Source organism: Trifolium pratense, linkage group LG5, assembly GCF_020283565.1.
Source record: "Trifolium pratense cultivar HEN17-A07 linkage group LG5, ARS_RC_1.1, whole genome shotgun sequence".
Taxonomy (NCBI): Eukaryota; Viridiplantae; Streptophyta; class Magnoliopsida; order Fabales; family Fabaceae; genus Trifolium; species Trifolium pratense.
Window position 1 is genome coordinate 19,379,462 of NC_060063.1, and position 22,691 is coordinate 19,402,152.

Genomic DNA, 22,691 nt, shown 5'->3' on the forward strand with positions numbered 1-22,691 from the left:
TTGTGTTTAGATATGCTTGTTGCACTTGAATATGAACTTATTTGGGGTTTATAACATGAAAAATGGTTTATATGAGAATCTTGAGAGTTTAGAGTTTGAAATGAGAAATGTAGAAAATTGTTATCTATGAGGTCTGAACCTTTACGTGCAATTTTGACCTCTTTTCGTTGTGAACTGGTTTTAGTGGTCAACATAAAAGTTGTAGCCCTGTTTTTTAGCTTTCCAACGAGTATATGTGCGTCTCCATTGGACTTTCGTAGCCCAAGTTATGATCGTTGCAATGAGAGGCTGTCCATAATTTCCGCCTGAAACGGCAGATCAGTGAGCAGCCAGCCTTTCAGTATTTTTTCCGCCTAAAACGTAAATTCTTCCGCCCCAAACGTAAAGTTCCGCCCCAGGCGTAAATATTTCCGCCCCGGGCGTAAATACTGCAGTTTTCACCAGTTTTTCATCTGCAATCTTCCTTTGCATGTATTTTCGATCAGTGGCTGATTCTTACATGATTGTTGATGATTGTTGATGCTTGTTGATGCTTGTTGATGAAGAATGATGTGTTGATGAATTGTTGATTATATTTGTGAATTATAATTGTTGTTGATTGTTGATGATGTTTGTTTAAATATCAAAGAAGTATATTAAGGTGTTAATCAACTTAATAAAGAAGGATATTAGAGTATGTTATTCTAATAAAGAAGTATATCGAATTATGTTATTCGATAAAGACGGATATTAAGGTATTGATTATCTTAATAAAGACGGACGTTGGATAGTGTTCCACGTTATTGTTGACGGGCTATATGCCAAAATTGTTGATGAATATATTCATGAGTTTTGAGTGCATGCATCATGAATATTTAGGGATATTGGCTTGTCCAATAAAGAAGGATATCGAACTATATTGTTTGATAAAGACGGATATCGGAGGTGAAATACCCTGATAAAGAAGATGGTACCACATGCATTAGAGGTGTCTAGAGGACATAGCATGAATGTGAAGCATTAGATTGCATTAGGGATTATGTGTGCATTTATGATAAATAATGTTTGACACATACTTGGTAATGTTGATTGTTAATCCGTATGTGAGGAGCAGAGTCCGTCATGACTATAAAATGAACAACGCAGAGTCCGTCATGACTATAAAATGAACAACGCAGAGTCCGTCATGACTATAAATTGAACAACGCAGGGTCCGTCATGACCATAATCTGAACAATGTATTTGTTGATGTTTTGGTATTGTCCGAGACGACGTGAAACTATATGTTTGGTATATAATTGTAGATGATTGATTATGTGATAAATGAAGTAATATGCATGATATATGAATATGCATGAATGATGGTGATGTATATGTATAATGTATGATTATGCATGTTTTTATGAAGAAGTGTTTAAGTACAATTTACTTACACTTGTATTATTTTGAGTATGTTATCTAACTCTCTTTTATGTGTTATGTGCTGGACCGTTGGGGGTCCAGATTTTACAGGATTTTGTGGTATTCGATGTCGAGTCGTCGGTGAAGCTCCGCTCTGATTGTGACACGGGAAAGGGTTGTATTTAGACTATAGGGTCTTTATGATTTTCGATATTTATTTGTAAAACTATACATTTTGAGAAATGATTATTTTGTATAAACACTATTTTTACTAATTAACTACATTAGTATTATTTTGATTGAAGAATGTAATACTCGAACCACAACTTTTATAATATCGAACATTACTTTCCGTTGCGTATTTTGAAAAAGATTTTTTTTCTAAGGTAGAAATATATAAATAATGGGTTTGGGTGTTACAATTGGTATCAGAGCAGGTCGTCTTCGGACTGTGTGGGTTATGTGTCGATCAGAGCAGGTCTGTGCAGTCAGACCAAGTGAGTGTAGTGTGTCAGTCGTGTTTGTCTAACAATTTTGTGTTGTTTGTTTTGTGAAATCATTCATGTTGTTCGTTTAAGGGACTATGAGTGATGTGAATTGGATTAGATTATCCATTCTTCTTGTGAGTAGATGTGTGAGTATTATACTTCTATGTTTATAATAGTTGTATATGCTTAGTGTTTAACCTTTGTGTAGTTTAAACTTGGTTGATTGATGCTTATTTGCTAATTGTTGATGATCCGGCATGATGTAAAACTGTATGTGATGATCCGGCATGATGTAAAACTGCATGTGACGATCCGGCATGATATAAAACTGCATGTGGTAATGATTTGAAATAATTTTAAAAACTAATATTATTTCTTGAAGATTTTGGTGAAAATATAGAGTTATTTTCTTTTGAGTGAGTGAAAATTAATTTTCAAAATGGTGAGAAGAGTAGGATATTAATGTGTCCTGATATGTGTTTGTTATATGTTTGTTTATAACATGTGCTAGATGATTACTAGGCATTTGAATTGCTATGCGTTTTATGAGTAAAAACATGAAGATCTCATAATTCTAGGTTGTAATTGTGATGCATGATTCTAATTTGTACTTTCAAGTATATAATGATGTTATATGCTTGATGTTTTGGATTTTGTGGATTAGTGAGTCGAGAAAACGAGAGTTTAGTGAGCGTAAGTTCAAAACCGTAGCAGAGCACCCAGAGTTTTGGATGTGCTCGCTAGGCGAAGAATGAACCTCGCTGAGTCTCGCTAAGTCTTGCTAAATCCTGTGAATGTTTTTGACTTGTCTCGCCGGGAGCTCGCTAGCTTTTGCTAAGCGAGGGAGTCAGACAAGAAATTTGTTTTGTTGATGTCTTGTTCTGAGTTGATTGAATGTGAGTATGAATTATTGCTATGCAATGTTCATTTTTCTTGTGTTGTTTTGATTTCCTAACTTTGAGAAGTGAGGGAAGTATAGGTTGCTTGAATGCTTGCATGAATTTGTGTTAGTGTTTAGGTATCGTGGGTTAGGTTTTTTCCCCTGTATGCGACATGCGTGTAAACGATGTCGATACTAGTTTCTTCTTTTGGGAAGAATATGTTTAGAGACGATAGAACAGTTAGGTGTGAGCACTGGAAGTTCTAGTGGAAGAGTAGGAGTGAGTTTGAGATAAGTGGGGGAGAAGGTTATATCCCTCCGAGATGTTTCGAACGTGAGAAGATGAGATGAGTAGAGATGTTCTTGAAGCGGAATATTCAGGAATTGGCGACGTTGTTCAAAGTGGAATGAATGGGCGCAACAAGTTGTGAGAAACTACTAGAAGAGAAGTTGTCGGACCAAGTGTTTCATCGTGGGGCGTTAGTGAGATTGGTTAAGTGAGATGAAGAGTATTCAGAACGGTTGGAGATCGTGTGTTGCACTAAAAGTATGGAGGCGTGTTTTGTGGACCAAAGTTGAAGTACATGTTTGATCGAAAGGAGTCGAATATGAGGAAGAGGGAGTGATTAAGATTCTTGAAGAGGTGATGATTTTGAAGTAAGTTGTCATCCAAGTGGATCGGATGTTGTACCGGATTCTTGAGTAAGAAGCTTTATGTGAGTCGTGCATATGGTAGTAGGATGAATTGGTTGAACAATTTGGAGTTCTAAGTCTAGTGTGTGGAGTGACTTTCGAAGGAGATTTGAGAAGCTTAGAGAAAGAGATGTGAAGATTAGCGAACCGTTGGTGTTAATTAATCGATGAAGGGAAGTAGGTTTTAAAGTAAATGAGAATGGAATTGAGAAATATCATAATAGGATTGGTATGTTTGTTGAATCGCTGGAAGTGAGGATTGTATGAGTAGTCGAGTTTATTCGAAGATGGAAGTAGGATAACAATTCGAAAGATTTTGTGAGAGGCTTGCCGAAGAAAGGGTAATTGGATTTGGATAATGACAGGGCAATTTGTGTCGAAGTTGAATGAGATCCTAGAAGTGGAGATGAAGCTAAAAGAGAGGTATTATTTTTGAATGATGAAGAATAAAAGAAAGTTAGCCGTTGGAGAACGTGTTGAGAGTGAGTAATAGGAGGTCATGTTGGAAGTGACTTGTGTTAGGTGAGAGTTTGCAAAAAGGATTACCGCACATATGAGTAGATGTTGTGTTTGAGCACATATAGTAAGGAGTTGAAGGTGATGCCTAAGGTTAGTGTCAGAGAGCATTTGGTAGTGACTTGGTGCATAACTTAAAATGTATTTGGACGAGAATTTTGGAAATTTTCTAGAGATGTCATATTGGGATTACAAGGAGTCATGAGTAAGAATACTAAGACAAAGGTTGATTAGAATTTAATGGATGGGATTAGATCGTATGGCGAATATTTGGAGCTTTGTGGATTTAATTCGATGAGTGAATAAACGGAGAAGAGTATGCTTGTTGCAATACAAGATGATGAGGAACATCGATAGATGAATTATGGGCAAATTGAAGATGTCGTTTGGAATCAACGAGATAGAGGTTATGATTGTTTGGAGAACCAATTTTAGGCGGTAGCCTAATTTTGAAGTAGCGAATTGCTAAGGGATTAAGGAGAAGTGGTATTGGAGAATGTTTGCGTTAAGGAATGCAAAGGTTGGTTAAGAGATTACTTGGGAATAGAATAGTCGTGTTGGGATTCGACTCAATGATTGGAGATATGTGAGAAAAGAAATTTGACGGTTAGAGACGGTAGTTTTTAGCATGTGTCAATGGAGTTTGAGAATGTTGGTCATCAAGTGATTGTTGGAATTGAACTATCAAGTGATAAGTTGGAATAAGATTCGAATATGAATAAGTGATGTAACACGGTTAAGTGATTCATGAGGGAATCAGAGAATTATGGAGTTGTGGAAGTATTCCACGGAAGTATCTTTCAGAGAGTTCGATTGGTTATACCTGTTTTGGGGTAGAGTTGTGAGTACCGTAGAATATGAATCTATGGATGTTTCGTGCGGAGTGGACGTTTTAGCGGTTTGATAAGAATGGTTTATGCCGATATCATGATTGTTGAATATTTATCGACAAATTGAGGAACTGGCCGTCCTTGATCTCTTGTTGATAAATGGACAAAAATTGTGTTGGATGGGATAAATTAATTTTGTCAAACTTGGTAATGTGCAGTGTTTTGAACGTTTCATTGGAGGGTCGGATACAGGAGTTATCCAGAGTTGTTTTAGTAGCGTAATTTTCGAGGGCGAAAATCTTTTAAGTGGGGGAGAGTTGTAACGACCCAATTTTCATATTATTATTTTTATGTGTTAAAATATTTTATTTAACGTGGCATTTTAATTAAGTTAATAACTTGAGTTATTTATCGAATACTTTAGTTATTAAGCGAGTAGAGTGAGTTAACGCGTTATTGGGCCAAGCCAATTGGGCTTGAGGCCCAATGGGCCTTGAGTGTGTGTGAGGGGGCGCCCATTAAGGGCAAGGAAGAGAGAGAGAAATTCATTTCTCATGGTTCTTGTGTTCTTGAGAGGAGAAGAGGAGATCTTGGGAGCTAGAGCAAGGGGAGAGCTAGGGATTCGAGATCTTCGTCGTGTTTTCTTCGAATCCAGGTAAGAGAGTAGATTTCATATTCGTGGGTGACTCGAGGAAGGGGAGAATGTCGATTTCTCCTCACCCGAACTTCCTCCACCCCATTTTCGTTTTAGCTTAGAACGGATTTTCTTGATGGAAATCGTTCCTAAGGTTCTTGATATGTTTAACATGCTTGTAACATGATTAATGAACGGATTTAATGGTTAAAAACGAGTTTTATAACAGATTAAACTCAAGAACTTGTGTTCTTGAGAGTTTTGATGAAAAAGTGTCAATCTTTACTTTTTCGATGTTTATGGCGTAGATCTGAGAAATGAACTGTCCTTTTGTGTTTAGATATGCTTGTTGCACTTGAATATGAACTTATTTGGGGTTTATAACATGAAAAATGGTTTATATGAGAATCTTGAGAGTTTAGAGTTTGAAATGAGAAATGTACACTACAAGAAAAAAGGTACTTTGCGACAGGCAAAATTGCAGTTTGCAACGGTTGAAACTGTCGCAATTGTACATCTGCGACGGTTAGCGAACCGTTGCTGATTTGTGTGTCGCAAGAGAACTTTGCAACAGTTTTGAAAACCGTCGTTACAATAGTGTCAAACCGTCGCAATGTTTTTTCCCAGTAAGACTGAATTTAGTAGCAGAACTTGCAACGGTTTCAAAACCGTCGCAAACTGTTTTATTTTTTTAAAAAAAATATAATAATTTAAAACATTTTAGTGGCTTATTAAATAACAAATACATATCCATACAAGAGTAATGAAATTAAAATTCACAAATATAAATAACTAATCTCATTTATATAATTCATTCAGTAGTGACAACATCCATACATCAAAAAATTAATTAAAGTACTTGAAGTTCCCAACGAAAAAAAATCAATGTAGTTCAAACATTGAAAAACTAAAACATAAACATTAGTATAGTGGTTAAACATACAAAACATTATGGCAAAATAAGTTCTTAAAATATCTAAACATTCCCTAGTAAATGATGTTGCTTCATAATCCTTAATTAGTGCTACCATCTCTTGACTCTTCTTATTTGGTTACCTGAAGAAACATAACTATTAGGATACTTAAAAAAGCGAATGGACTCAATCATCAAAAACCCCGGACCTATAGCACACACACAAATGACAATAAATAAGGGCAACAAAATTAAGCTCCGTCTAGAATCACATCTCCCACTGCAACTGGAGCCATTGATTGAAGATAGTGATGGTGTGGTAGCAAACAACTTTCGCGTTGCCTCACGGTGGTCTCGCAGAGGGTTCGCATTCAGACTTCAAAAACAGAACTACGAAGCAACCAAAAACATAGTGAGAAGCACACAAACCAGAAACTTATGCAGCAGCAACATCAATAACATACTATAAGTAACAGAAAATAAATCACCATAGTGTAGTAAAGAAACAATTAAGTGGAATTAATAAGAAAGAGATGAAAAGGTCAATCATAATATACAAAGAGCTAGAATCATACTATAAGAGGATATACTAGTATCACTACTATTAGAGAAATATTAAAATGAGATGGAAGTAATAGAGCATTATTTAATGTAAGTGTTAAAAGGAGATGGAAATTTACAAATTTTATCTAACCATAACAATTTGTCTTATGTGTGATTGGTTTCCCCTTCATCTGAACAGATTCTGCAAACAACCAGTTGGTTGGCTTCTCATCCTTCACATTAAAATCAAGGTCCAAAACAACTCAAAGTTAATATTTACCCTATAATAGAATTCATGTTGAGAATGAAGAAAGTAAACCACTACATATACTCTGCAAAATTCTTCTTAGATGGTAGAACAAAATTAACAAAAGTAGGCTTGATAAAAAATGGGACAGCGATATACTCTGCAATTATCAGAACTATTTGACCTTTGTCATTTAACAATTTGATAGACTGAGAAATTAGTACTATCTCACTATTTGTAAATAAAGGATTCTCACAATAAAGTTTGATAAACATGAAAGTTCTGTTAAACGCTTACAAAGTAATGTACACACCTTAACACTTGAAAGAAGAATTTGAAATCAGTCCATGGAACCATAAGAACTCTGCTCTTGAATTGAGAGCATATTTAACTCCATAAGAGGATTCCCTACCTTCAAATATGAACATGGAAACGGGTTATGATTTTCAATAAAATAAGCACAGTAAAACTATATAAGTTCAATGACCTCCTTGCCAAGTGAATGGTCTAATAGGCTGACAAGAAAATCAAGAAATTATAAAAAATACAAGTTCAATGACATGTTTAGTGTAACTAGAACAAGACTAGATTGATAACTTTAGCTCATACCTGCATAAGTATATAGTAACTTAAATAGATGAATGGAGTCGAGAAAACTTGAAAGAGGAGACATTCCAAAAAAAAATAATCAGCAGATACTCACAACAGGGTGGGCAAGTAGATCTCCAAAATTGTAGTTGTAGAAGTTATCTCCCAGCAGGACAGAAAGAGACAAGTAATCAAATGCCAAATCCTAACAGACCACAATAAAAAATTCAGTCAAATAAGGTAGGACCAATTTCAGCATCCAAAGTACATAATTTGAGTACTTGCAATCAACTTAGTTTCAAGAGACAAGAAATCAAAATTATGATACACCCATAAGAAAAATGCATTTGTATGATAAAAATGCATTTGTATAAACTCATAAGGATGATTCCATCCTTTTAGCATTCTCTTCTATTATTTTGCTCCGTGGCTCCTCATATGGTGAAGTCGCCATTTTCACTACATTGAGAAAAAGAATTAGGATAAGTATAAAAACAATGTCATGTGTTGGTAGTTGGTACTTTATTGCATTGATGATGAATCAATCCCTGAGGAAGATAATCCCTCCACAATAAAAAAGGAAAGAGAATCCCTATAATCATTCTCTAAAGATTCATTGTGTCTCTCAGGGAAGTAAGAAACAAACTCCCTAACTGAGATAATTAAACAAACAAGATGCATTTTAATCATACAAATAAAAATAGCATAGCTTTAGTTAATATTTATAAGGGATGTACATGTAGTTCATAGTTTCTAAGCACTTGCACATTTAATCATCACAATAAAAATAGCATAGCTTTAGTTAATATTATTATTTGACTCGAATTGATTTGACCACAACAGCTAAACACAGTCTCGCTACACTGAACAAAACTCCCCACTAGCTCTAAAACTACAACAGATGCAGCAAGCAAAACTTGTTAAAACAAAGTTTGAAATTTACCATCACAATTTTGAACATAAGTCTTGTGGGATTACAATAAGAGATTAGTCAAGTTTATGGTTTCATCATATTAGTTTTCTAAAGGTTTTTCCAGAACCTAACTTATTAAAATATAAAATGTTAGTATGTTAGTATCTTGAATCCAAACATGCACTACCAATCAACTACACAAAATCAAACAACGGACACGAACACAACACTAACACGTGGTCCCAGATAATAATTTGAGTTGAGTTGTGACTAACTTATTATAAAGGAAGCTTGTGGCTAAATTTGAGTTTGAAAAAGTATTAAAGGGAATAATTTTACAAGCATTTAGCGAAAATCTTCAATCTAAAATAAAAGTGGCAAATATACACACATAGCATATATACAATTAAAACTAAGAATGGTTAACTCTAACCCTAAGCATTAAACTAAAAAATTGAAAAAAAAGTATGGAGAATCTACATCTTGGAAGTTTGATTTATACATACTTTTATCAACAACGAACAGTGGAAGCAGATGACAGAACAATGGAACGAGAAGCAACGACGGGTAGACAGAGCAGTCGAGCTTTGAAAGAACGGCAGAGCGCCGGAGTATGAGGTGGAGGTTCGGTATAGAGGCGGTCAGAGGGTCGGCGGCCTAAGGATTCTCACTTCTTCTTTATGCTCAACACAAATCTTACTTCTCTCGACGGGAACAGTAAAGAGATCGATTGGAGAGAGTGATTAAGGGATTTAAGGTGAAAGATTGGAGAGTGAGTTTTGATACAAACGATTGGAGAGAACGATGAACCCATTCACTTTTCTTGAAGGGAACGATGAAGAAAGTTGCGCCGGAGTGTGACTGTGGTGGCGATGAAAGAGTGTTTTGGGATTTAGGGATTTCTCAATGAAATGTGTTTTTTCACTTTTGTGTGTGTGTTTTTGTTTTTTTATTTTGGGTATTAAGTGAGTGTGTTTTTTTTTTTGATAAAATTTTCAATGGGCGCTAATTGAAAAGAGGTATTGCCACTTTAAAAAGCCAAAATACTGCGACGGTTGACATAACTGTCGCATAAACCGTTGCAAAAATTTTAAAATTAACACATTGCGACGGTTATGGTCAAGTTGTTGCAACTGAAGTGTCGCAAAGTGACATTTTTCTTGTAGTGGTAGAAAATTGTTATCTATGAGGTCTGAACCTTTACGTGCAATTTTGACCTCTTTTCGTTGTGAACTGGTTTTAGTGGTCAACATAAAAGTTGTAGCCCTGTTTGTTAGCTTTCCAACGAGTATATGTGCGTCTCCATTGGACTTTCGTAGCCCAAGTTATGATCGTTGCAATGAGAGGCTGTCCATAATTTCCGCCTGAAACGGCAGATCAGTGAGCAGCCAGCCTTTCAGTATTTTTTCCGCCTAAAACGTAAATTCTTCCGCCCCAAACGTAAAGTTCCGCCCCAGGCGTAAATATTTCCGCCCCGGGCGTAAATACTGCAGTTTTCACCAGTTTTTCATCTGCAATCTTCCTTTGCATGTATTTTCGATCAGTGGCTGATTCTTACATGATTGTTGATGATTGTTGATGCTTGTTGATGCTTGTTGATGAAGAATGATGTGTTGATGAATTGTTGATTATATTTGTGAATTATAATTGTTGTTGATTGTTGATGATGTTTGTTTAAATATCAAAGAAGTATATTAAGGTGTTAATCAACTTAATAAAGAAGGATATTAGAGTATGTTATTCTAATAAAGAAGTATATCGAATTATGTTATTCGATAAAGACGGATATTAAGGTATTGATTATCTTAATAAAGACGGACGTTGGATAGTGTTCCACGTTATTGTTGACGGGCTATATGCCAAAATTGTTGATGAATATATTCATGAGTTTTGAGTGCATGCATCATGAATATTTAGGGATATTGGCTTGTCCAATAAAGAAGGATATCGAACTATATTGTTTGATAAAGACGGATATCGGAGGTGAAATACCCTGATAAAGAAGATGGTACCACATGCATTAGAGGTGTCTAGAGGACATAGCATGAATGTGAAGCATTAGATTGCATTAGGGATTATGTGTGCATTTATGATAAATAATGTTTGACACATACTTGGTAATGTTGATTGTTAATCCGTATGTGAGGAGCAGAGTCCGTCATGACTATAAAATGAACAACGCAGAGTCCGTCATGACTATAAAATGAACAACGCAGAGTCCGTCATGACTATAAATTGAACAACGCAGGGTCCGTCATGACCATAATCTGAACAATGTATTTGTTGATGTTTTGGTATTGTCCGAGACGACGTGAAACTATATGTTTGGTATATAATTGTAGATGATTGATTATGTGATAAATGAAGTAATATGCATGATATATGAATATGCATGAATGATGGTGATGTATATGTATAATGTATGATTATGCATGTTTTTATGAAGAAGTGTTTAAGTACAATTTACTTACACTTGTATTATTTTGAGTATGTTATCTAACTCTCTTTTATGTGTTATGTGCTGGACCGTTGGGGGTCCAGATTTTACAGGATTTTGTGGTATTCGATGTCGAGTCGTCGGTGAAGCTCCGCTCTGATTGTGACACGGGAAAGGGTTGTATTTAGACTATAGGGTCTTTATGATTTTCGATATTTATTTGTAAAACTATACATTTTGAGAAATGATTATTTTGTATAAACACTATTTTTACTAATTAACTACATTAGTATTATTTTGATTGAAGAATGTAATACTCGAACCACAACTTTTATAATATCGAACATTACTTTCCGTTGCGTATTTTGAAAAAGATTTTTTTTCTAAGGTAGAAATATATAAATAATGGGTTTGGGTGTTACATCAACAGCTGGTTCACCTTCATCACTTCCATCAGATTCATCACTTGAGCTTGGATAGATGAATGTTGATTGTAATTCACTGCTATACACTGGTTCTTTCTCCCATTTCCACTTCTCTTCTTCATTCACAATTACATCTCTGCTGATGTGAACCTTCTGAGTAACTGGATTGTATAGCTTGTAGGCACCAGTTGGATGATACCCTATAAGTATCATTATTTCACTTTTATCTTCAAGTTTGGTTCTTCTAGCATCTGGCACATGCTTATAACACAATGAACCAAAAATCTTGAGATGTTTCACACTTGGCTTCCTCCCACACCAAGCTTCCTCTGGCACAACTTTAAGTTTCTTTGTAGGACACTTATTCAGAATGTAGGCTGCAGTACTTACTGCTTCACCCCATAACTTGTGTGGCAAATTCTTCTGCTTAATCATGCTTCTTGCCATATCTAACAATGTTCTGTTCCTTCTTTCTGCTAGTCCATTGTGCTGTGGTGTATATGGAGCAGTAACTTTATGTGTGATGCCTTGATTAGTACAGAAGTTCTCAAATTCTTTCGAGGTATACTCTCCACCACCATCAGTTCTCAAGATCTTAATTGATTTTTCACTTTCTTTTTCAATTAAGACTTTAAACTTCTTAAACACTTCTAAAGCTTCACTCTTTAACTTCAAAGTGTATAACCAGATCATTCTACTGTACTCATCAACAAATGTAATGAAATACTTGCTTCCCCCTAATGAAGCAACTTCAAATGGACCACAGATGTCACTATGAATAACTTGCAATACAGCACTAGCTCTCTTAGGCATCTCAGCTACAAAAGGTTTTCTACTGTGCTTACTCTTCACACATATCTCACATATGGACTTCTTTGTCTTGAACTTAGGCAAACCATACACCAATTCCTTAGAATTTAAATCACTGAGGCTTCTATAGTTCAAGTGTCCATACCTTTTGTGCCAAAGTGCTTCAATCTCATCAATCACTGTGGTAGACATGCACATCATATCTACACTTGAGATTTTACACTTGTAGGTTCTGTTGTTTGACAAGCTGCACATCAAGATCAAGTTCTTCATTTTGTCAAACAGCTTCAGTGCATTGTCCTCCATGCTCACAGAGAACCCTCTTTGCACCAATTGACCTAAACTGAGTAGATTGCAGTTCATACCAGGGACATATAACACTTCAGAGATGATCACTTTGCCTCCCTTCTTGCTTTTGATCACTATGTTACCAATACCTTCAGCAGCAAGTTTTCTGCCATCAGCTAGCTTTATACTAGACCTCTTGCTTGCATCAAAATTGGTTAACCATTCTCTATGTGGTGTCATATGATTTGAGCACCCTGAATCAAGAAACCATTCTTCATTTTTCTCACATTCATCTCCTATAGTAGCCATCATCAAGACTGACTTGACATCACTTTCTTCTGCTACATTAGCCTCTTGTTGATCTTTCTTGTACCAACACTCTTCTGCAAAATGGCCAGGCTTCTCACAATTGTAGCATTTCACCTTGCTTTTATCAAAGTTCTTCTTCTTGTTTTTACCTTTGACAAAACCTCCTCCTTTAGAAGATTCAGCTTTGTCATCAGTTTTTGAACTCTGATCTTTAAGCCACTTTGGTTTATCTTTCCCTTTCTTTTTATAATTCTTGCCATTATCATCTTTCTTGTTGGTTTGAGCTTGCAGGGCTTGTTGATTCACCTTTTCTGAACCTCTACTAAGTACTTTAATCTCATGTGCTTCCAAAGCACTTTGCAATTCCTCAATTTTCATAGTAGCTGTATCTTTCACATACTCTATAGCTATTACTACATTATCAAAGTTTGGAGTTAAGGATTTGAGTACTTTCTCTACTACCATTTCATCAGTGACAGTCTCTCCACAATTTTGCATTTGATGTACAAGTGCAAGTAGTTTTGAGAAGAAATCACTTACTTTTTGATCCTCTTCCATCACCATAGACTCGTATTGCCTTCTAAACGCCTGCAATTTCACCTTCTTGACCTTGGTACCACCATCATGGTAACCCTCAAGTATATCTCAAGCTTCTTTGGACTTAGTAGATTTTGAAATCTTTTCAAAATGTTGTGCATCACAATTCTGCTGGATATAGAACAAAGCCTTACAGTCTTTCTTCTTATTTTCTTTGTATGTGTTTCTCTGATCATTAGTTGGATTTTCTCCCAACTCATCGTATCCATTTAGAACAACCTCAAGACACTCTTGTGCTCCAAATAAAGATTTCATCACTGCACTCCATCTGTCCCAATTCTTTCCATCAAGAATCAGAATGTTTGTACCAAAACCTTGAGTATTCATCTTGAATCTTCAAGAAATCAATCTACACAGCTCACTTAGTGTTTCTCCAATTGATTCCTTCACAATTCACTCTTGTTTCCTGTGACTGAACCAGGCTCTTGATGCCAATTGTTGGCGCAGCATAAGCAACAATGCTTGGTTCACCAGCACAAGCTGCAGGCTCAGCAGGCTTGATTTGCAGGCACAGGCGCGCACGATGCAGGCAAGCTCATAGGCGAGGAAGGCTTGAGCTTGAGCACGCACACAATTTGCAAAAACTGTGTTGAACAAGATGAAACTCTTTCTTGATGATTTTGGTTAAGAACTGATTATGAAAACTTAGGGAAAATAGAAAATTTTATTCATCCTTATTGGGCCAAATGAAAAGTATTTACAAATGAATGCACTCTAATGCATTTATAGTGGTTGGCTTGTACAACAAGTAAGCTCAACTACTAGGCCTAACAAACTACTAACTAACATAGTTAGTTTCTAACAAACTAACCAACTTCAAGTTAGTTGTAACTAACTCTTATTCAACTACTAACTAACAAATTCAAGATGAATTACATTTTTAACATTTCACAGTTCTAAATATGGATTTGTTCAATTGGACTAGTTAATAAATCATTTAACCAAGTTAATATCTCAGGACAAATGACACAATTAAATATCTCTCTAGTAAGTTGCTAATAGCAACTTGGATGCTAACAAGAACAACAATGAGATCAAAAGACTTGCTACGCAGAAAACATTTATAATATGATAATAATAGTCAAGAAAAAATCAAGATAATCTCAAGAAATCTGTAACGACAAAATCCACAAAATTTTATTGAAGAATTAAAAAGAACTAATCAACATACACAGTAAATGAATAACAATGTGAACGAACTACAAATGGCAGAGTTTCACTTCAGCAGAGCAGAGCAGATTCCGTCTGTCGCCTGACCGGCAGAAATCCGATACAGTAGTAGCCGCTCCGGCACCTTCCGATGCTCCTTGTCCTTCACCTCCTAAGATAGAGTCATAAGCAGCCTCAACAGGATTGATATGCGGAAATGGCAAATACACACTGTGCACAACTATCTTCACAACTATTCTCAAGATCCGCTATCGACAAGTAATGGTTCGGTACGATATGGAATCTCACATTGCTAATGTATGACTGAGAACCAGAGAATATAGAAAGATCGTCCACGACGCTTCTTCGCAAGCCGCAGTGTCACCCACCGCTTCGCCGCCCACCACCGTCGGAACCGAGAAGCATATGGGTCGAAGAAGAGAGTCAATTCTTTTTCCTTCAGATTTAGGATTTAGTCAATTCTACTTTAAATTTTTGACCATGAGATTGATCCAATGGTGAAGATTTGGAGAAGGAGAGAGAATGAGACATTTGGTGAAGGAGAGGATTCAATTCCTATAAAATCAGAATTTTCTCCCTTTAAAAATTACGTGGGGCCCACGAGAAAGTAGAAAAAAAAAACACTTCAAGGGCAAAACCATAATCACATAAAGCTTTTCAATTTTCTAATTTTTCAATATTCAGGTGGGCCCACAGTAAAACTGTTAAAAAGAGGGGGTGTAGCAGGGGGTGCATGCTAAAAAGGTGTATGATAGACATGGCCATAAGAAATCAAATTTTTTTTTTCCTTTAAAAAATATTCATTTACATATTAATTTAATTACCTGATGTACCGGTACATTAAGAATTATCACATGTACCATAGAATTTGTCATAAATATTATTTGTAAACAAATCAGAATCATCCATATCTACAAATGTACCGGTACATATCCACATAATATGTGTACCTAAGAATTTACCTTTTTTTAATACCAATAATTTCATGTACCAAAAAAAAACTATAATAATTCTTTTTTTTATACAATAAAAGTATTATAATTCTTTTTTTTTTTTGAGAAAAAAGTATAATAATTCTAATAGCTAAGTGTAACATCCGAATTTTAAATAAGAAAATTATTTAGGAAAAAAAAATTTAATTTACAAAATAATTAAAATAAAATAGGTTTCTCAACGGACTATTCGTTACATAAAGTTTTTAATTTATAAAAATCCTTTTTTTTTTCCCGCACACGCTTCAAGCAACATATCAACGTCACATATCATCTTTAGTACCTACAACAATAATCATGTAAGGGTCAATTTCCTTATCCAAATTGAATCATACTCACCATAAGAAAAATGTCATAAAATAATAACAAAACACTTCACCAATCAAAAGATTTTCAAAAATATATATATAATTATTTATTTCCAAAAAGTAGGCAGATAACTCGTCATAAATCATATAAAGAAACACACTATCGGAACATCAACGAGTAGCAACAACACACAACAAAGAGACACACCCAATAGGTAAAGCACAACTTCATCAATCCAAATACGACAGAACTTCAATAAATAAAATGCATGCAATGCGCCCAAACTCGCTAAATGCATGTGGTACCAATAACAACGTCATTTTCAGTTTTACATCATGGAGGATCAACGTCATTTCCAGTTTTACATCATGGAGGATCAACGTCATTATTTTCAACTTCATTGAACAACACCAATAGCAACATCATTAAGCAACGTCATTTATACAACTTTTATAGGCAACGTCATTGGGCACATGAATGAATGCATGTCATCTTATAGTAAGCAACGTCAATAGGCAACATCATTTAACAACTTCATCATCATTATAACAACATCAATAATCGACGGCTTAATCACGATACAACATCAATAGTCAACGGCTTAAAGACAACAGCTTATAAGCAACGGCTTATAATAGCGGCTTATAAACAAAAACTTATAACAACAACAACAACACGACAAACGGCAACACAACGACCACCATAGCAATCAACGGTAACAAAGGGAATTTATTATTAATACAACATCATAATCACACACTTGTAAGTATCCACTTAATTAAATTTAAATCAAATATTTTGAATATAGTCTTTTTATCAAATCAAATAATTAAGTCAAACTCTCTCTTAAAATCAAAGCCAAGAACGACCATTATATAAAACGTATTCGGCAAGTATTTCAATTGAATTATTCAAACCGATTGAATTCTTGTAATCACTTTTTAATTAGTTTCTTCTAAAAGATAAAGGTTCTATCACTATCTCATAACACAGTCCCTATGTAGCATGAATGTATGGGGAAAAAGCCCTTACCTCAAGCGCTTTCCTTCCAAGCAATTTTACTCTAAATTCGTGGTCAGTATTAGAACCAGGATTCCGATCACTCTAGACATTGTTTTGACGATCTGACCGTTGAAAATGAAGAACCGTGTGTCGTGAACATGCTGACCAAAAATGAATGTGATCCGACGGTGAACGAAGGAGAAAATGAAATTCTACGGTGACAGCTTTGTCAAAAACGAAATTAGACCATTATTGGGGTTTTCATGAAACCAATAGAAAATAGAATAGAGACACTCATCAAAGAGAACTTACACCCATTGAACTGAAGGAGAATGAAGCTTATAATAAAGCATGATGATCACTTGAGGTGACAAAGGAGACTAGTTTTGAAATACGTGTGGCAATATACATTGGCTTAGTATTAGAATACAATTAAGAGACATCAAATAGCTAGTATGTGATACTACACTAGTAGAAAAATGACTTTTGGTTTGGAGATACCACTACCGGTATGTGAATACCAGTAGTGAAATACATTTGACCAAAGGATTCCACTACTGATATTTTTAAAACGGTAGTGGAAAGTTCAGAGACAAGGGATTTCACTACCGGCTTTGCTAAATCCGTAGTGGAAAGTAGACACGGTGGCAATGTCGTAATTACGTACAAATTTGTTTTAATTATCTTCCACTACCGATCTAGGATTCACCGGTAGTGGAATCCTAATAGTGTTATTATTTTTTTTTTCATATTCCCACTTTTCACTACCGATCTAGGATTCACCGGTAGTGGAATCCTAATAGTGTTATTATATTTTTCATATTGTCATTTTCATTCCCAATTTTCATACGCGTTCAATCTCCCTCCCACTGCAAACTCTCCATTCTCAATCGTCCCAAGTTCTTCCAAATCGTCCCAAGTTCTTCAAATCAAACACTCCAATTTCCCAATCATTCTCCAATCTCTCCATTCTCCATTCTCCATTCTCCATTCTCCAATCTCTCCAATTTCATTCGGTTTCATTCTCCAAACCCTAGAATGCTTGAATCGCCTCCAAATTTCTTCGTTTTTATTCGGTAAAGGTATGAATAAATCAAACTTCCTCCAAATTTCATTCGTTTTCGTTTTCATTCATTTTCATTCTTGTTCATTCGTTTTCATTCGCTTGGGTTTTCATTCGTTTTCATTCACGTCGTTTTCGTGGGTCTGTGATGTTCATTTCTGTGTGGGTCTGTGTTTTTTTGTGTGGGTTTTCATTCTTCTTCTGCTTGATGGCTTGATGATGAGAATGTCAATATAAAAATACAAATTTGCATGAGATTTGGAAGTCTGTGTAGGTCTGTGTAGGTCACTTTAGCATGAGATTTAATGAAAAGTAAAAAGATATATGGTCATTTCTGTTTATGATATTTATTTTGCTGCTATTTTGATTATTTTTTACTTCATAGATGATATGTAATGTTTTAAACCAAGCCATGTTTTGCTGCTATTTTGCTGCTATTATATCAGATTTTATTGTTGAAGCTAAACTCCAAATAGGCAAGAAAATTCAAATAACCAAGCCATGTTTTAATGTCAAAGTGTGATTCAAAATTCGTTATGTTGCTGCACATGAGGGTGTTAGGTATAAGCAAGTATATAGAAGTCACTCATGTTAACCTTGTGCTTAATATATTCAAGGTATATAGAAGTCACTCAAGTTATAGTGCTTAATATATTCAAGGTTGGCTAAGGAGTGAAAATATGGAGTTAGAATAGTGCTTAATATCTCTGCCATATAATATACTTACTCAAGGTGACCAAGTTTGATGTAGTTAGAATAGTAAGGGAAAATATGGAGATGGTCAAGAGGGTTTTGGTATGAGCCTAAGATAGCTGAGTAGTGTCTCTCCAAATACCCTTCAGCTTCACCACATAGCCTTATAAGATGGGATCTTTTTTCTTGCAAATACCCTTCAGCTTCGGCTTCAAGAAAACATACAACTTGGCCATGGGCAGGGGTCAATATTTATGGCCCATTGTATAAACATACAACTTGTTTTGATATTAACTAAGTTGTATAAACATATTTATAAAATTATCAATGCTTGTGCTGTGCAGGGGTTGCTGTGTTAGGCGGTGATTGCTGCTCCTGCGTTAGGCGGTGATTGCTGCTCCTGCGTGTTGCTTGTGCTGTGCAGGGGCTGGTGTTGCTCTTTTTTGGTGTTGTCATCTTTGTTTGAAGTTAGAAGGTTCAATCACGGTCTCATCTACAGGTACCGATTCTATTTCAAAACATAGAAGCTATAGGCTATGAATTTTTATTAAAATAGAATGCATAATCTAGTCATTCTGTTATAGGCTATGAATTTTTATTAAAATAGGGCGAGAGAATGTTTCGCAATAGTAACAACCTAGTCATTCCTTTAACTTAGAATGCATAAATTTCGAAACGTAGGTATGGACCGTAGTTGGATGAGAGCTAATCGATTAAGTACTGAGTACAGACATGGAGTGATGGAATTTCTACAGTTTGCGGAAAGTAATGCTGAACTAGAACGTCCTCCTCCTGAATTTCCTCCACTTTTTCTATGTCCGTGTATAAATTGTGCAAATAAAGAACCAAAACGTACTAAGAAAGAAATCATGAATCATCTAATTTGTGACGGGATTTGTCAAAATTATACACAATGGATATGGCACGGTGAAGTAGTTGCAACGCCAAGTGTGTCCCATAGAGAAAGTGGTAGTGTGGATATCGATGATCGACTGGAAGACATGATGCGTGATATTGGAGAAGATTCGTTTAAGAGGGCGCATGTGTATGAAACTTTATGCAGTGACAAGGATGAACCATTGTATCCGGGATGCACAAATTTTACCCGTTTGTCTGCGGTGTTAAAATTGTTTAATTTGAAAGCAAAAAATGGGTGGACCGACAAAAGTTTCACTGAATTGCTTGAATTGTTGATACAAATGCTTCCAGAAGGTAATGTAATGCCAAATCGTTATTACGAGGCGAAAAAAGTATTGTGTCCAATGGGTTTGGAGTATGAAAAGATACATGCATGCCCTAATGATTGTATATTATACCGAAAAGAGTTTGTAAACTATAATCATTGTCCGACATGTAAGGCGTCTCGCTACAAAAAGAAAGATGGTGATTCTAGTGATGATGAGGTGACCAAAACGGGTCCTCCCGCGAAAGTCGTATGGTACCTACCAATAATTTCAAGGTTCAAGAGATTGTTTGCTAATGCAAATGACGCAAAGAATCTTAGATGGCATGCAGAAGAGAGAAAATGTGATGGCCAAATTCGCCATGTAGCTGATTCATTGCAATGGAAGAAAATTGACTCTTTGTTTCCAAATTTTGGCAAAGAGTCGAGAAACCTTAGACTTGGACTTGCTACTGATGGAATGAATCCGTTTGGTAATCAAAGTACTAACCATAGTTCATGGCCTGTTCTCCTGATGATTTACAACCTATCTCCTTGGTTGTGCATGAAGCGTAAATATATTATGTTATCGATGATGATTTCAGGCCCAAGACAACCAGGAAATGACATAGATGTTTATCTAAGTCCACTAATTGATGATTTGAAAGTGTTGTGGGAGGAAGGAGTGGATGTTTTTGATTCGTATTCTGGTGAACAGTTCAACATGCGTGCCATGTTGTTTTGCACCATCAACGACTTTCCGGCATACGGCAATTTGTCTGGGTATTCCGTTAAAGGGCATAATGCGTGTCCCATATGTGAAAAAAAAACATGTTATAAGCAACTGAAAAATGGAAAGAAGACTGTTTATCTTGGCCACCGAAAATTTCTAAATCGTTATCATCCATATCGTAGATTGCGAAAAGCTTTTGACGGAGACCAAGAGAATGGTGTTGCTCCAACGCCCTTAACTGGAGAGGAAGTTTATGAACGACAACGAGACATTAATGTTGTCTTCGGAAAGTGCCAAAAGCCAAAAGGGAGAGTGCCAAAAGCGAAAGTGCCAAAAGCCGAAAGTGAAAGTGTCAAAAGGAAAAAGCAGCCTGTTGTGAAAAGTATATGGAAAAAGAGGTCAGTGTTCTTTGATCTTCCATATTGGTCTAGTCTTGATGTAAGACATTGTATTGATGTGATGCACGTGGAGAAAAATGTATGTGATAGTGTAATTGGAACACTTCTCGACATTAAAGGCAAGACAAAAGATGGTGCACATGCTCGTCTTGATATGGATTTGATGGGTATACGACAAGAGTTATTACCACAAAAAATCAATGACAAGACATATTTGCCTCCCGCGTGTCACACTTTGTCTAAAGACGAGAAAACAAGTTTTTGCAAGTGTTTACAAAGTATCAAAGTGCCACATGGTTACTCGTCAAATGTCAAGAGCCTTGTATCAATGAAAGATCTCAAAGATAAATACTTTGTCCAAAGATAAATACCGTGGTTGTTATTTGTTCACTACATTGGAAACTTAATCCAATAATGGAGAAAATTGTTTCAAGGTAATTAAGTTTATACTTTAGGGGTTTTGGTTATATACTATAAACATAAATTATTACAAATTTTATATGATTTTATGCGGCTTTTTTTTCTTATGAATTAGTGTTTTTACGGTTGATCAAATGGCGAATGGCAATAGAAAGAACAATACCGTATGGCTTTATCCACAAGTAAGTGTGGTATTCTAACTTTATATATATTTACTTTTTTGATAAGTAAGTGTGGTATTTTTTGATCAAATGTTACTATATATAATTTGTAGGCGAGGAAACAATATAATTCAAATGACTGTGGATACTATGTAATGAAAAATATGTTGGACATTGTCACTGCTAAGATAACTGATTCTTGGATGGAGGTAATAATTTTTATTTTTTATACATCAATAATTTTTTATAACCGAGTCAAGAATAGTTTTATATTATTATTTACTTATTGTAGGTATTTAATGACCCAAAAGAGTTAACAGCTGAGGAGATGTATGAATTGCGATTACGTTGGTCAACATATTTTTTGGAGTTATTGGAGGGTTAAGATTTATCTGGTGAGTTATAGAATAGTTAATTATTTGAACTTTGTTTTTGCAAATTGGTCTATTCAATACATTGCAGCAATTTTAGTTTACACTTGTTTATTTGAACTTTGTTTCTGTCAAATTTGAGATTCTGCAGGGTGATGAATTGGTTATTAGCTTTAGTTTGAGTCTTGGAAGCAGATCAGGTGATGGAATTGGTATTTTGGCTCGGATGTGCATCTCACTGTTTTGGACTGTTTATTTTGGACTATTTTAGGATGGTTTTATGAAGGAATTGGTATTAGAATTGGTATTTTTGTGATGGAATTGGTATTTTATGAAGGATTGGTATTTTAGAATTGGTATTTTAGGAATTGGTATTTTAGGATTGGTATTTTAGGAATTGGTATTTTAGGACTGTTTATCAGGTGATGGAATTGGTATTTTAGGATGTGCATACTGTTCTAGAGTTTTGATTTTTCATATTAATATGCAGGCACAGGAAGCTACAAAAAAACGAAAAAAAAAAAAAAAAAAAACTAACATACCACTACTGATATTTATAACAATCAGTAGTGAAAACTAACATACCACTACGGGTATTTGTAATTACCCGTAGTGGAATCCTCAATTCTAAAAAAAAAAATGGAATAGCATACATACCACTACCGGTATTTACAAATACCGGTAGTGGAATCCCAGATTCTAAAAAAAAAAAAAATGAAAACCATA

The 22,691-nt window shown here is 35.3% G+C and overlaps 1 protein-coding gene and 1 long non-coding RNA gene across 5 annotated transcripts; one reads left to right on the forward strand and one right to left on the reverse strand.

Moving 5' to 3' along the window:
• Window positions 1-6,294: 6,294 nt before the first annotated feature.
• On the reverse strand, window positions 6,295-9,620 carry LOC123883713. Of its 4 annotated transcripts, none has more exons than XR_006800414.1 (5): window positions 9,132-9,568; window positions 7,828-8,171; window positions 7,438-7,536; window positions 7,015-7,110; window positions 6,295-6,724 (listed from the first exon to the last, which is right to left on the reverse strand). It is a non-coding gene; the product is annotated as an uncharacterized LOC123883713 (long non-coding RNA). The 4 variants fall into 4 exon arrangements; XR_006800412.1 differs by having other exon boundaries at window positions 7,029-7,110; window positions 9,132-9,566; XR_006800413.1 differs by having other exon boundaries at window positions 6,295-7,110; window positions 7,734-8,171; window positions 9,132-9,620.
• An 8,096-nt stretch (window positions 9,621-17,716) lies between these two features.
• On the forward strand, window positions 17,717-21,380 carry LOC123886193. The gene is made up of 3 exons (XM_045935527.1): window positions 17,717-18,046; window positions 19,065-19,219; window positions 19,402-21,380. Exon 3 carries the CDS (start codon window positions 19,404-19,406, stop codon window positions 21,378-21,380), a length of 1,977 nt encoding a protein of 658 aa, XP_045791483.1. The 5' UTR covers window positions 17,717-18,046; window positions 19,065-19,219; window positions 19,402-19,403.
• The last annotated feature ends 1,311 nt before the right edge of the window (window positions 21,381-22,691 follow it).